General features: G+C 30.1%; 2 protein-coding genes across 2 annotated transcripts; both read right to left on the reverse strand.

Annotated features, from left to right (window-relative positions):
- Positions 1-366: 366 nt before the first annotated feature.
- On the reverse strand, positions 367-2,100 carry LOC124529796. Its single transcript, XM_047103712.1, has one exon. It carries the CDS (start codon positions 2,098-2,100, stop codon positions 367-369), a length of 1,734 nt encoding a protein of 577 aa, XP_046959668.1.
- A 2,231-nt stretch (positions 2,101-4,331) lies between these two features.
- Positions 4,332-11,575, reverse strand: LOC124529900. The gene is made up of 4 exons (XM_047103838.1): positions 11,419-11,575; positions 7,211-7,331; positions 5,908-6,007; positions 4,332-5,232 (listed from the first exon to the last, which is right to left on the reverse strand). The coding sequence occupies exons 1-4, from the start codon at positions 11,458-11,460 to the stop codon at positions 5,115-5,117; spliced, it is 381 nt and encodes a 126-aa protein (XP_046959794.1). The 5' UTR covers positions 11,461-11,575; the 3' UTR covers positions 4,332-5,114.
- Positions 11,576-15,097: the final 3,522 nt, after the last annotated feature.

The raw sequence follows: 15,097 nt of genomic DNA on the forward strand, positions 1-15,097 counted from the left end.
AAGCAAATAACTTATAATGATGAGAAGGTGAAGGTTATGGAAGGCAAATGAAAGGCTACCAGTACACAAAGAATATCTCTTTCGACACGGATATTGCCAGTTAAAATATTAATTTGTTCAATTTACACAGCTTCATATTAAAGCACATGAAACATTGCCTATTATTAATGTAAATTCTTTTAGTGTTATATATAATTTTTAGCGTTCTCATAATATGATAATTATCTTAATTTATTTACTAGGCATATTAGTTAATCCTCTTAATTCGAGCTAAATTTAACGTAATGCGCTTGCCTTGTTTAATTTTCTTTTTAAATTTTGTTTTAATTATACATTTTTAGGGTTTAAATTAATATTAAAATGACATCAATATATTTTCTTTATGTACTTACTCCATAATATTTCTAGAGTAAAAACAACTGAACTTATAATGTACATGCAGGTAAGTCCATAGAAACAGGATTTCAATAACTCCATTCCCATTGGTTTCAAAGATACATCTGTTTTACTTAATTTTTCATTCCTCAATAATAATTTCAATATTATATCGTTCTCTATTTTCACGTAGAGACCTGATTCTGCTATATGATTAATAAGACGAGAAATTTCCGCAGCACCTGACCAACGAGGCCGCATATAAAAACTTTTCGGCATGGTTGTTCCGTTTTCTTTGAGAATTTGCACAGCTTGATTATAAAATTTTACTTGTAACAAATCAACCGCAAGCAAAAATTTCTTACCTGCGCCTATATCTTTTATGTAGGTCGTAATATCAGCCAATTTCAACTTTATAAAATTATATTCAATTGATGCATTATGATAATATTCTAGAAATGCTATCGGACCTCCAACTCCATCTACGACTTGTATTGCTTCATCGAGTGACGATATCTTTGGTTCTAAAATACTTTTTCGCAAACCATCAATAAGATTTCCTTGATATGATATACGAACAATTATGCAAAACCAAATCCAAAAGTTAAACAAGCTGTTTATTAGCCAATAACTTGAATAATAATTTATATCTTGGCCGAGGAATATAGCCAGCATTCTGAAAATTATTTCATTGTCACTTTTCTTTGCGATTCTATGAACGAGCTTCATTGTGACAAACATAAAGAAAAATCCCGCCAAAATAAGTAGGGTGGATACATTTATAAAAGGCAGTATAATTTTAGCCCACTCGTATATTTCGCGGCGTTTGGGCATACACCAAACCACATTGATACAATTAAATGAGGATGACACTTGTACAACTGCATATCTTTTCGATGTCCAAACAAGACCAGGTATTAAAATATCTGCATCGTTATGTCTTAAGTCGTCGAGAAAATCTGTCTTGTTTTTGTTTGTGCCCGAAATATGATCTTTATATAAAATTGCATCTAATGATGAATTTAATCTTTCCAGCAGCAACAAGAGTAGAAGACCATCAGCACCACCAACTTCAGTAATTGTATGATTTTCTTTTGTAAATTCAACGAAAGGTATGAATTCAAGCATCGTAACTCGAATTGGACATTTATGAAAGTTGTTGTATTTCCTTATAAAGAAAGTTTCATTGATGTTCGTATTAATATTCAAATCTAGCGCTGTATAATTTGCACAAGCTCCGTTTCCAAACGGTTTATACGTTGAATATCTAATTTTACCTTTTGTATCCATTCTCAATATAATGATATCACTGACATCATTTTTCCCGGCTATTTCAGTAAAGGCGTCGACAGAATCAGTCCATTGATTTGACAATATCATAATCACGCGTATAGGAACAATAATAACTTGATTTATTCTTTCAATAAAATATTCAAACTCATACGGAGCAGCAGCAAAGAAAACAGTTTGCTGATATAAAACTGCTTTATGAAAATTGATGTTCTTAAAATGTTCATCGCTAATTTTAACTGTAACTACTAAACCTTTGAATTTTTTTAGAAAATCTGTTACATTGTGTTGATCACAACGCCACCAAACAACAGATGTCAAACGATTCGGTGTGTATTCTTGATTTGCGATAGTTGCTGCTTGCTCTGTTATTTCAGAAGCCTTTAAAAATGTACCAAACACAAACAACGTGACTATTATTATTATATTCTTCATTTTCAAGCATGTTAAAATACTTAGACGACTGTTTCTAATTGATTACTGGTCACATCTAAGTCGATCATATTTTATAGTAGGTGTACATTTCGCTGCTAATAGCTGGAGGTTTTATTAGCTTTGTCAGTACGTTGAGTGCTACATCCATTTGATTGATTACGTAGATTTATTTACTTACTGTGTACACATTATTAAAACAGCATTTTTATCACCCTAGACAATAATTTACAACATTTTTAGGTGGGGTATTGTTTGTATCTTTATTATAGATAATATTTAAATAATTACATATAGTATTGCCATAGTAATGTTTATCACATTACCGTGGCACTACTAATGTATTTGATTATTCGGTAATATTCACAGCATAATTCATTGGGATAATGTTCATTTGTAAATTTGGGACAAAGATTTAAACAATACAATTCATCTTTAGCAACCAAATGATTGGTGTTGAATAGATAAAGTAAACAAATGGTTACAAACCTCAGTAGAACTAGTTTTGTTGTTTCAATAAACTTTATAATTTTCTTAGAGTAACTTTGTGTTGGTTCGCGAATAAATGAATAATACGATTATAATTTCTTCCTTATTTTAGTTTTAAAATACAATTTCATATAATTCGTACCAAATAAATAAAGAACTACATTCCTCTGATAATATCAGAGTTATACAAAGAATGTAATTATAAGTGACTGGAAATAATAACTAAAACTTAATCTATGATATATAACTTAACTTAACATGTTAGCTTCGTTAACATTTTACTTTCAGTAATTTTATATCAATATCTTGTCTGCTTCTATATGATTTTTTTTTATTCATAATTTAAACTTAATTTTATTAAATGTACTTCATAGGGGTGCATTTTAGGTCCTTTATTTTTTTCAAAATAGATAAATGACCTCCTTCTTTGTAGCAACTGCTGCATCAATACAAAAAGAAAACTGTAAGTACTACATAATAAGTAATACTAGCGACTGAAATCAAATAGCTTGGTCTAAATTTTCAAAAATATATTTCTTAATTTATTACATTACTGGACCAAAAGAATACCAAGTATAAATTTTTGAAGTAATATACTACTTTAGAGGATGAGATGGCCCAGTAGTTAGAACGCGTCTTAACCGATGATTGCGGGTTCAAACCCAGGCTAGCACCGCTGATTCATGTGCTTAATTTGTCTTTATAATTCATCTCGTGCTCAGCGGTGAAGGAAAACATCGTGAGGAAACCTGCATGTGACAAATTTCATAGAAATTCTGCCACATGTGTATTCCACCATCCCGCATTGGAATGGCCTTTAGCCCAGCAGTGGGAATTTACAGGCCGTTGTTGTTTTTGTTGTATACTACTTTGTACTTTATCATTTATGCCACAGCTTTGTAATTATTGAGTTACTATGCTTAAAACAATTTAGAAGTGACATAAGCATTGACATACTTTATGCATCAGACAAATTAACTCTACCTGCGCGTTACCGCCTGGCCACGGGAAATTCGCCGAAGCGAAATTTCGCGCGGTGCGAACGGCGAAGCGTGTACATTGCTATACGTTTGTTTCTTTCGCAAGACGCTTCGCAGTCTTCATCAAGCTCTAGTTTACATAAAAACAGCACAAACAGACATCAATTATCTCATTATAAGATACACACATATAAGATGAACGAGTGTATATCTACAGGGCCGGATTTAGGGGAGGGCAACCGGGGCAACTGCCCTGGGGCCTCCACATGAGAGGGGGCCTCCACATGAGAGGGGGCCACAGTTTTCAGCAAGTTAACAAATACTGAGATATAGTCAAATTATAATAATGTTACTATTTAATATTTTAAAAGTTAGTTATACAAATACGAAACAATTCATAGCTTACTGATTGAAATAAAAAAAAACTAATTAACTCATAATAATATAATTATTAGGGTGTTCACGCATCTGTTTGTCTAGGGCCCTCACTGCTTTGTGGCCCCGGGGCCTCCACACCTTTAAATCCGACTCTGTATATCTACACACATAAGTGTATAAATTTGTTCTTGTTAAGGACTATAGTTGAGTAATTCCTTGACTAAGAACTACACGATGATCAAACTTCACTTCTTAATTCTTTTTAATCATATTACCTTGTTTTATTTATTTCGATTGATTTTATTTTGTTATGAATTTTCGGTTAAATAGACGAAAGATACTTATTTGATATTATCTTATCTGCGATGGGAAACAAGAAAAGACAAATTAAAAATAAATTACATTTATTAAAACAGATAAAAAAACATTGGTGGTTACATGAAAATGCAAGAAAAATATCAAAAACTTTTGAGTACTTAGAACTGATTGACTTTTAAAAGGTATTGTTTAACATTAAATATTGGTCTGTTTTTCTTTGATATTTCAAGATTTTTCCGTTTGATCTAGATAAAGTGCACCTATAAGGTTCACCTTAAGTCTGAGGTATATTAAATACTTATTAATATTATCATAACAAAAACAATAACTTGTATACTAATTAACGGAATAATGGTGGTTAGCTTGCGTATCGTTTTGTACATGGAAGACTAGTTGTATTTTTTTATTATTAAAAGATATTCAGTTTAGAAATAAAGAAATAACAGCACACCTATAATATATCCTAGAAGTTTTAAATACAGTCATACAAAAAATATAAATCCTTAAATTCTATCTATGGACGAATTTGTAATTCTCGCTTATTTCTTAAAGCTTGTTGATTATTGAATATTTTTAAACTGTTGTTTTTATCAATGGAATGATTTCAAGGCACATTATTTTTTTTACAGAACATTTTGACAAGTTGATGTTTACCGATGAATCTTATATTAAAACACGAACACGTAAAGCGGTTACATCAATAAATATCGAAATGCATACATGAGCTTATATGCAATTAAGAATAATAATTATTATTTGTAAATTTTTAAAATCCATTCTTTAGAATGGAGAAATACTTGTTAAATGTTTTAGAGACTCTTTACAGGTAAATTGATAATAAAAGGGCACGGTTTAGCCTCCACGCTGGGTCAGCACGGCGTCAATCAGCAAAATGGCGCCGTTGATGATTGAGAGCGAAGCCTTTGCCAAATTCTTGTCCCTGAATTCGGACTTGGAATAGTTCTGGAATCTGAAATATAAATATAACCAACATTATTGTAACTGCTCAAACATTTTTTTACGCATACGCAAAAATCTACATATACAAGATTCTAAGTCTAAATCTACATATAGAAGATATTTGAAATGTGGAATTAAAAAAAATATTTTGAGATTCTATGGAATATTGTCTTTGGATAATATATTTAAAGAAATTGATCGTTATCTACAGAATTTTTTTAAAAGGATTTTTGTTGTGACAGTGTCATTCATCCCTTTAGCACCAAAGCTACATATACTTTTACAAATGAAATATCATGAACTTCATTTATTGGTCCGCTTTTCATGGTGATTTTAATTAATATAATACGACATCTAACATACAATTTACAAAATCAAAAATAATAAAACAACAAAAAAAAATTGTAGAAAAGAAATAGAATTATTGAATTTTAAATAGATCACATTTATCAAAATGTTCCGAGTTTAAGTTTTTAAACGAATCTATTATTACTGGTTAAATGAAAACTAACTTTCAATAGTTTCTTTATTCAATCAAAGATAGATAGTTAAAAGAAAATGGCTGTAAACGTAATAAAAATAGTATTTTATTACGAGTTTTTATAGCTGTTTTGCTGTTCAAGCAAACACTGAGACTGTTCTTTAGGAGTGTGTTTAGCATAATTAGCGTGTATTTCAATATTACCTGTCAATCAACACGGCTCCGCTAGCGACGAACAGAGCAACACCCACGAGTGAGTAGAAAATGTCGATGCGTTTGTGTGCCTGGGTCTGCATTACGTAGCCTAGAAATTATTAAAAAAATATTATATATTATACTATACAATCTATATTAATATTATAAATGTGAAAGGAACTCTCCCTGTCTATCTGTCACTCTTTCACGACCAAACCGCTGAACGCATTTGATAAAATTTGGTACAAAGCAAACTTAAACTTCAAGAAAGGATATAGGTTACTTTTTGCCTAACATATGACAAACAATACCATAAAACGCAAGCGAATCCGCGGGTGACCACTAGTTTATAATATGGAGAGGTCAGGAACGACCAAAGAAATGAAAATAATGTTAGTTGTGAGATGACGTCAGAGAGAGAAGTATGGAAGAAGAAGACATGTGCCCAAATAAAAATGAGATAAGCGCAGAACGATGATGATGATCATTTACCATATGGTAATACAGAGACAGTGCAATATTAATATAAGATAGATAATATAATGTATTATCAATTCAATACTTTCATTTATATTATTATCAAGCATCGATACCGCCAAAGTTCACACGTTCATAAAAACTTGCAAATTCGACCATGACCTTGGTCTTTTATTAAGTAGGGACACATACAGAACACGTGTTACATTAAATTGGAGGGTTAAATGTGAATATTATTAATTCGTCATAAATTTATTAATATAGATGTTAAAAGTGTTGCTTGTTTCTCTTAAAATATACAAAAAACTTATATTTAAGTTAAGAGAAACTTGGTACTCGGATATAATAGGACTTTGTTTTGGTTTTTATTTAAAGCGAACGCTGATTTTTCTCTTTATTTAACTTAATTTAAACAAACCACTTAAATTGTACGTGTTTTAACAAAGCCATAACAAATCAATTTCGTGAAAGGCACAATAAATTTTCACGTTCATTCAAATATTAAAATAAGCTGTTTTTTTTCGTTCGTGTAAGTGTAAACGTTAGGTATATTAATATATTGATCTTTATATTGGTGAGTCTGTTGACTCGACCAAATGAGGTCATACTCACACTATATTTGTTTAATCAAGACAATTGTTCATACCGTATAGAATAATCGGATAGCTAGACAGATAGATAATCACTGGTGACTAATATTTACAATATACTAGTACGATTTACCGATTTAGTGGGTTTTGTGTGGTAAGTGCTTTTAATAATAACTTTAATAAATTGGTTTACTAAAGTTAGTCAGAAGAATCTTTGTGTTAACAAATATGCAATATAGTCTTACCGGCAGCAGCACCAGCAAATATGATGAGGTAGCCGATGAAGGTACCGGTGACCAGCATGCCGATGTCCGCGTCGCCATTGTAGCTGTGGTAGTGCAGCGCCACGCAGGAACAGGTCAATGCCTGGAAATTGAAAACATTTTGTAATTAATACTCTTATTAACATTTTATTTATATAGACAATTAAAGCCTTTACTTCTTCTAATGTGTTATAAGATACTGCGTCGTTTATTTTTAGTAGCTGTTTATTCCATTTATAGCATATTGATTCATTAGTTTATTGTTGTTTTTTTCTGTAAATCAAATTGCTGTAGCAGCTAGAATTTTTAAACTTTATAGTGTTGTACTTTAGTGCCTCAGAAATCACGTTACTGTTACTGCTACTGATCTCTTTCTGTGTCTTAACATGTTAAAGGACTGAGTCTATCGGAACAGCTTGTATGAAATGCACTAATGTTTACACTATAATATTCTACTTTGATTCTTCCAATTATCTTAATAGAAGCCTGTGTTGCCAATAAATCTTAATAATTCACACACAGAATGGGAAAATTTTACCGTAACTTAAGTTCTGTAATAAAATAGAATAATATAAGAGTATAATAATAAACTATTTACTTATAATATAAACATTGCAAATATCATAGCTGGAATTTTGATAACGTAACAGGATATTGAATTGCCCTTGAAGATTATCTTCACACATTACGTTAAGAATGCATTGAGGCCACAGTGTTGAGGAAGGAGCGGGACACACGCTAACTTATTATTCAAATCGCTATTTTAATTGACAATAATTGTGTCTGCATCGCCAACGGTAATGATTTCGTATAATATTTACGTTTACTTGGGAATCTTGTGGAAATAACACAAATGTTTCAAGAAAATGGATACATTACTTGTTTTTTTTTTTTAATGAGAGTTTGTTACGTGCAATAATAAAAATCACAAAGTTTTTTTTTAATTTCTAAAACGTTTAACATGCAGTATTTATTGCATTTGTAGAAATATTTCCACTTTTTAAAGTCATTCTATAGACATAAGATTTCATATTTCTTGTAACATGTATATTTATGTCTCCCCTTAAGAAGCAGGTTAAAAAAGTATATTATGTGCAAGTAAAATATCATTGCAGTAAAATAACTTAATTATAAACTAATACTAACATATCCCGATCCTGTGTATAAAGCTTTTAAATAAAATTTAGTTTTCCTATCAATACTTTTATATACTTATTTACTATTTTCAATGTTCAATAAATTCATGCGTGAATAAAATCCCTTTGACTAGGTACATAGATTATCAAATTAAACAATACCGCTTCATTCGTCAGTCAAATCTGATACAATTTATGGGTCACAGTTACTTAATTATATGATTATTTAATAGCTAATTATAATCAAAGATTGCCTATATCTGATAGTATTCATAAAGATCAAAACAATGACATAATTTCGCGACATCATTTCATTTAGGCGTGTTGACGTAATATCAACGAGTTTGAAGGTCTATAAACCGGTATGTCATTACACGGTTAAGTTTAAAATGCAGGTCACAAACACGCGAGGTTATCGCAGCAATAGACCTTGTTGTGTTTATAGTGCTACATCGCAGAAAAAAAAAACTTTAAAATTCTAGAATTTATTGTTACAATAAGCTCCAATGTACAACATTAGACTTGTAAGTTGTTTAAACAGGAAACAATTCTTATCGATTGTTTATATGGCATTTTGCCAATGCTAAATAACTAGTATTTAGAAATTGAAAATAAGATTTTGCTGATTGATTTGTCAATTCTTTTTTTCCATTAAAACTCACTCGGAATGACAGCTTTTATAAAAGTAACTTCCCTTTGATCAGTTTCAATTAAAGACACATAGTTAGGTTTATAGAAACCTGGTTCAATTCCTATATGACTGGATTTTACGAAACACCGACCACGTTTTGGTCCGCTCACTCTTTCAACGATTCAATCAATCAATTAACAAATTTATAATGATTATTTGAAATTCTAACTCGTAATAAATATCCCAATTTCAAAAGGTAACAAAACAAATTTATAATTGTAGGTATATAATATATGCATAAAATAACGTATGCATGCTGGTGTTATCGTGTAGCAATATCGTTGAAAATACGAGTATTTCTAGGGTCACTGAATTTGCCTCGATAAAAACTATGGTACAAACAGTATTAGTCACGATATATTTTTAAATATTAATATACATGTTGATTAGTCATTAAACTATACAACATATTTCACAATGACATTGATCACAATCTTTTATTTTTAAGTGGAAATATTTATAGTTAATTATTAAATTAGGTATAAGCCAGTAAAACTACTTAAACACTAAAAATGTAACCTATACCTTTTATTTTTATAAAAATTTTTTTTTTTTTGTTTTGTATAAAATATTAACGTATACCTACGTATTACCTACGTATTATTTTAACATAATTATCATGAGAATTAATAAAATAAAGTAATTATTGTTTTTTTTTTCAACTGGATCTTATTATTATAAATACGCCATTAAATTTTGGCTCGAGAAAAAAGGTTAATTAAAAGTTTAGAAGCGCGTGTAATGATCATAAGTTTTATTTTTAATGTCTTATGACACACTTGGCCTAATCTAGAGGCCCAGTTGTAATAATAAAAATCATTTAAATCCTATTATTTGTTTACAACTTTTGCTTTATTGATTTTTATAAAATATTATAATTATTGAAAAAATATTTAAAATTTCCAGCCTGTTACCTTCAAATCAAAAACGCAAATATATGCGTAATGTTATGAACACGTTTAATAAAAAAATGTTAATTGTGTGATTAAAATAATCGATGTAAAACATAAATAATATCGTATGTAAAGTAGTTCGTATAAAAAAAATGACCTAACATGGTAGTCTCGTATTGAGGGCGTAATGATACACATACCTAGATAAATGTAAGCTTATGATGAAATTAACATATGTAAAATAGATTGAGGTAATCCTGTTTTTTTTTTCAATTACTATGAGTACAGACCACAAATTTAAAGATGAAGAAAGCATACCTTCAAATGAAGGTAATCAAGGTAATAAAATCAAGGACAACACTTGTTTTTATTACAGATTTAATTAAAGCTAGATATTATGATTTCATTCAACAAAACTAAAATGAGTAGAAAACTATTAGAATAGCTTTTAAAACAATATTTTGAGTAAATATTCATTCTGGGAATGATGTCAAGGTTATTGTTATGTGTATGCAATTATTAACTAATTTTTAAATTATAAACAATCCAATTTTTTACAACGAAGTTCCTCCTACAGATAACCTCGACTAGGGCCATAACGGATAAGAATAAGTCGATCGTTAAATCCGAGAATAAAGATAGCGCTAATCAAGGCGGTGATGACCGATTTTCAAAGAATTCGAAATAAAAAACAAATACATTGTTATCGCATTGGAATCATTGAATTTAGCGTTAAATGTTTGATTCATTAAGTTATTAACAACTAAATTTATCATTATTTCATAATAACTACTTATCATTTTTGTTCACAATCTTTCAATCAAAATATGTGTTGAAAACGTGTATGAAAAATGTAACATAGATTACGATTGATACCATAAAATGTAATAAGTATATTATGTTTAAGGTTGCTACACAGTATTCTAAACAGTACAAACATTTTGTCGAATTACCAAAACAATGTTCTTTAATCTAAATATATCGCGTAAGTAACTAAAATGCGGAACCGTTCCCCTTTAAGGCGCTCGGGAATTTAGTCATAAATGATACGTATGATAGATATATATGTATGTACTCTATCTATTTATATATAAAATACCTCATAACACAAAAATTAGAATAAATTTAAAACAATGTAACTGAATTTAAAATGTAAATAGACGTTAAATGATATGTAGAAAGATTGAGAAAAACAAGTAACTGTGATGACTCAGATAATTGTGGTGATGCTAATATAACGTATACAAAACTATTAAAGAGATCAGTTTCTTAGTTAATATATGTTTAAAACTTAAATTGAACTAAAATATTAAAAGATTCAGTGTTATTTTGCAATATATTTGCTAAACGAAATCAAAACAAAACAGAAGCGCCGCGCCCAGCTCCGTAAATGTCGAAAAAGCCACAATTTCTATGAATGACTTGACTAAATAAAGAAATATTTTTAATAATGAATGTATATGAACTTACCAGTTCCAGAAATTTAATAATAGATAATCTGCTAATAGCCATCTTCGCTTCACTTGATAAACGAACACAGATTTTGTTTACACCAGCGACGTAGCTGCGTACGAAACGTAGACTGGTTTACGTTCGAGACTCTAGAGAAGTGTGCGCGCCCGGCACGCTCTGAATGACGAAGCATGACATCATAGCTGGTGGGCCCACAATGTTTTTATCGCGAGGTAAAAAAATATTCACTTTCTTACAATAAATATTATTTTTAATTCAGGTCAGATGTTATTTGGTGCTTCTAATAACATGACCTGTATTTAATTTAAAACTTGTTTATTATGGAACGCATATAGGTATATTAAATAATACGTAATCGAGATTTTTTAAAATGAAGAAATTAAATAGATATACTTAAACAATCTCTTATTTTATAATAAAATAAATATTTTTAATTATTAAATTACAAAAATCACAGTACAATAAACATAATTTTCTATACTACTACATACAAAAAATAAACAGTATGATTTTTATTTGACTTAAATACCTTCAGCTATTTTTTTTCTCAGAAAAAAAATTGAATTTTATATAAATTCAATCATTAATTTTCTTTTACTGATTTTTGATTGACTATTTTGTTTTTTACCTTACTGCATGATGCATATTTAAATAAATTCTTAAAGATTACCACACAGCATCGAATAATAAATTTCAAATCTAACAATGAGTTGAAATAATCGTATAATTTATAAAGGACAATATTTATTGACCTTGAACGCTAGAACCTGTCCTCTGTTATCAGAACTGATTGTCACAGGACGGGAAGCAGTTACCCCCTATCTTTATGCATGACATCATACACCAGCTAAACGAGTCCACGCACTTTGCCTCTATCGAGCAGTTTACACGCAATGGTAGAATTTTAATACTAAGAAATTTATTTATACCTTACTATTCGTTGTCAACTCTTACAAATATTTCACGTCAGTTCAATCATATTGACAGATCCTTTTTGGGAAAAAGAAGTGTCACGATAAATCAATTGTACGAAATAGTCATATCTTATCATTCTCGTATATCCAAACCATAGAGGACCAATATGAACAAGAATAATTAATCGTAAAGCAGGCACTGGAAAGTAATTTCGGAATAAATTAAATAACTGATAAAAGAAAACATCTCTCCTTTACAGCAGCGGCTCTACCTATGGCCTTATTGTCTAAATAAAATTCGTTTCCAGAATTGAGAAATTACTCGTATGTATATATACTGTATAATGTTATATGCTATTGTGATGTATTTGTAATATCATTAAGAAGTGTTAAAGGTACAACATACAATAATGTGTTATACATTGTTGTATGTTGTACCTTTAACAAAACATAGTTTTATTTAAAAAAGCTACGTTTCTCTAGATATTTCTCTACAAGGAAATCAATGGGAATCATTTAGTTTAATACATATCAAACAGCCCATTTTACGCATGTGCTGCCAAAATTTGATGTTCTTAACCACCTAACTCTTTCGTAAGCTCAGTAAAAATTAATATACTGTATATATTCTCTTAGGCTAAGGTTATTTGGACGACAAAGTTTGGAACTTATTCAACCTAAGTGCTCCGATGCGGCTTGGTAGTACATTTGGTAGATTTTTATCCGACTCACGCACTCTTCGTGATGTTTACCTTACAAGTCGAATATCAGATAAATTATAAAGACAAATTAATCAACACACACAAAATACTGTGATGACATACGCAATCTTCGGCCTAACCACAACAGTACGAGAATTGTAATTACGAATACTATATTAATACGTGTTCCTTATGTAGGTTGATATTATCAATGTCGCCAACGCATTCAACGACATACGATCGGAGTATCAAATTAACTTCGAGGATAAATATATAAGATTCATGGTATCATGGTAGCGTATATATATTTTTGTATTAACTATTACACAACGCATATCATGTGTAGCACACATACATAATATATGAAATATTTATTTAGCAATAGCTTAATTTAAATCAAGCATTAATGAAATTACTGATAGTAATCTAACTAAAAAAAATTATCTGATAACATAAATAACTAATATACACGTTTGATTGTGTATGAAATATTTAAAGGTAGTATGATTAGGGTTATAAATATTTCAAAATACATATACAGAAAATACAATACATTACATACGTACAATATTTGTATACATATGTATATGTATATTGCAACAGTAATATACAATACGTATTTTAACAAATCTTGATACCTATCTGGATACCTACCTTCAACGCACTTTACCACAGATAGCATAGAATAATCAAATAAAAATTACCACCTTATTTGGCTTGCTACATTACAGATCCCTAAACGGAAATTCTTTGAATTTAGCATTGTGTTCCTTGTTGACGTCAAATATAATTGCTAGTTGAAAGCCTGAAGTAACTGCTAATGATGCATTCAATTGACAAATAATTACAAAGCCATGTACTGGTAGCGTCTATGTAGGATAGCTCTATAATAATTAATACGTTTATAAAATTAATCAGTACTTAAATACCTTAATAATGATAATAATAATCCATTAGTAAAGATTATACAAAATTGTACATTAAAACTAAAAGAAAAAATTAAATATATTGTGTAATTAAAATTTAGTATAAAACAATAAATCACTTGAATATTAGGTACTAGTTTTTAAAAATAGCGCTGACCTTACTTCACACCTCTGAATCATGTGGGATAAACTGTTGAAACACTTTACAAAGCAAACTATTGTATTTTGTTTGAAGGCTCGATTAGCTTCAAAAACATTGTTGTAAATAAAAGCAATTATGATTGTACCGTGTGTTAGTGTCTGTCTATTTATGAGTTTATACAATAAACTCGTAGATAGAAATATTTTAACGGATACATTATATTGTCACGTGTGAACGGATTATATTAAATTGTCCACTTTTGACTTTCTCTATCGGTATTGTTTTTAATTTATACTTTAGTAAGTAAGGCTTGAGCTGAGATGGCCCAATGAGAGCTGAGATGGCTCAGTGGTTAGAACGCGTGCATCTTAACCGATGATTGCGTGTTCAAACCCAGGCAAGCACTAGTATATATATGTGCTTAATTTGTGTTTATCACTCATCTTGTGCTCGGCGGTGAAGGAAAACATCGTGGGGAAACCTGCATGTGTCTAATTTCATCGAAATTCTGCCACATGTCATAGAATTTTGCGAAGAGGTCGCAGCCAAAACTACTTAAACAAGCCATTCAATGAAATGCCTATCCGCTAACTAAATGGCAACACTTAACTCATCTTAAACATCTTCCTCTCATATGATCGTATCATTTCCTTAAAGAAATATGTAAAAACTTAATTTCTAACTAGATTTGGTCTTGTTTAGTGATAAATCACTAGAGAGATTTCGCGCGAGGAGTGTACATACACCCTGTAACACCGAGGCCACTTACACTACAAATAAAGTTGTTTAACTTTAATTTCAGGATGGTCACTATTCTAGAAGCAGTAAGAGCGGTATCAGGGTCCGATATTATTAACCTACTCATGCTAAACTCTTAAATCATGACTGACTAGAATTACAGGACCGCTAATTGATAATGTAATACCCACATATGGATAAATTCTCACATGGATTTTTAGCCTAATCGATGAATACCGTCATATTATACTAGCT

The sequence above is a fragment of the Vanessa cardui genome, chromosome 5 (genome assembly GCF_905220365.1).
Source record: "Vanessa cardui chromosome 5, ilVanCard2.1, whole genome shotgun sequence".
NCBI classification, from domain to species: domain Eukaryota; kingdom Metazoa; phylum Arthropoda; class Insecta; order Lepidoptera; family Nymphalidae; genus Vanessa; species Vanessa cardui.

Excerpts from the sequence above, each read along its gene's own strand:
- LOC124529796 (XM_047103712.1), bottom strand. The coding sequence starts at position 2,100 with ATGAAGAATATAATAATAATAGTCACGTTGTTTGTGTTTGGTACATTT.
- LOC124529900 (XM_047103838.1), bottom strand. The coding sequence starts at position 11,460 with ATGGCTATTAGCAGATTATCTATTATTAAATTTCTGGAACTG. Across the intron at positions 7,332-11,418 it reads TTATTAAATTTCTGGAACTG|GCATTGACCTGTTCCTGCGT; the intron begins GTAAGTTCATAT and ends TTCAATTTCCAG. Across the intron at positions 6,008-7,210 it reads ATTTGCTGGTGCTGCTGCCG|GCTACGTAATGCAGACCCAG; the intron begins GTAAGACTATAT and ends AATAATTTCTAG.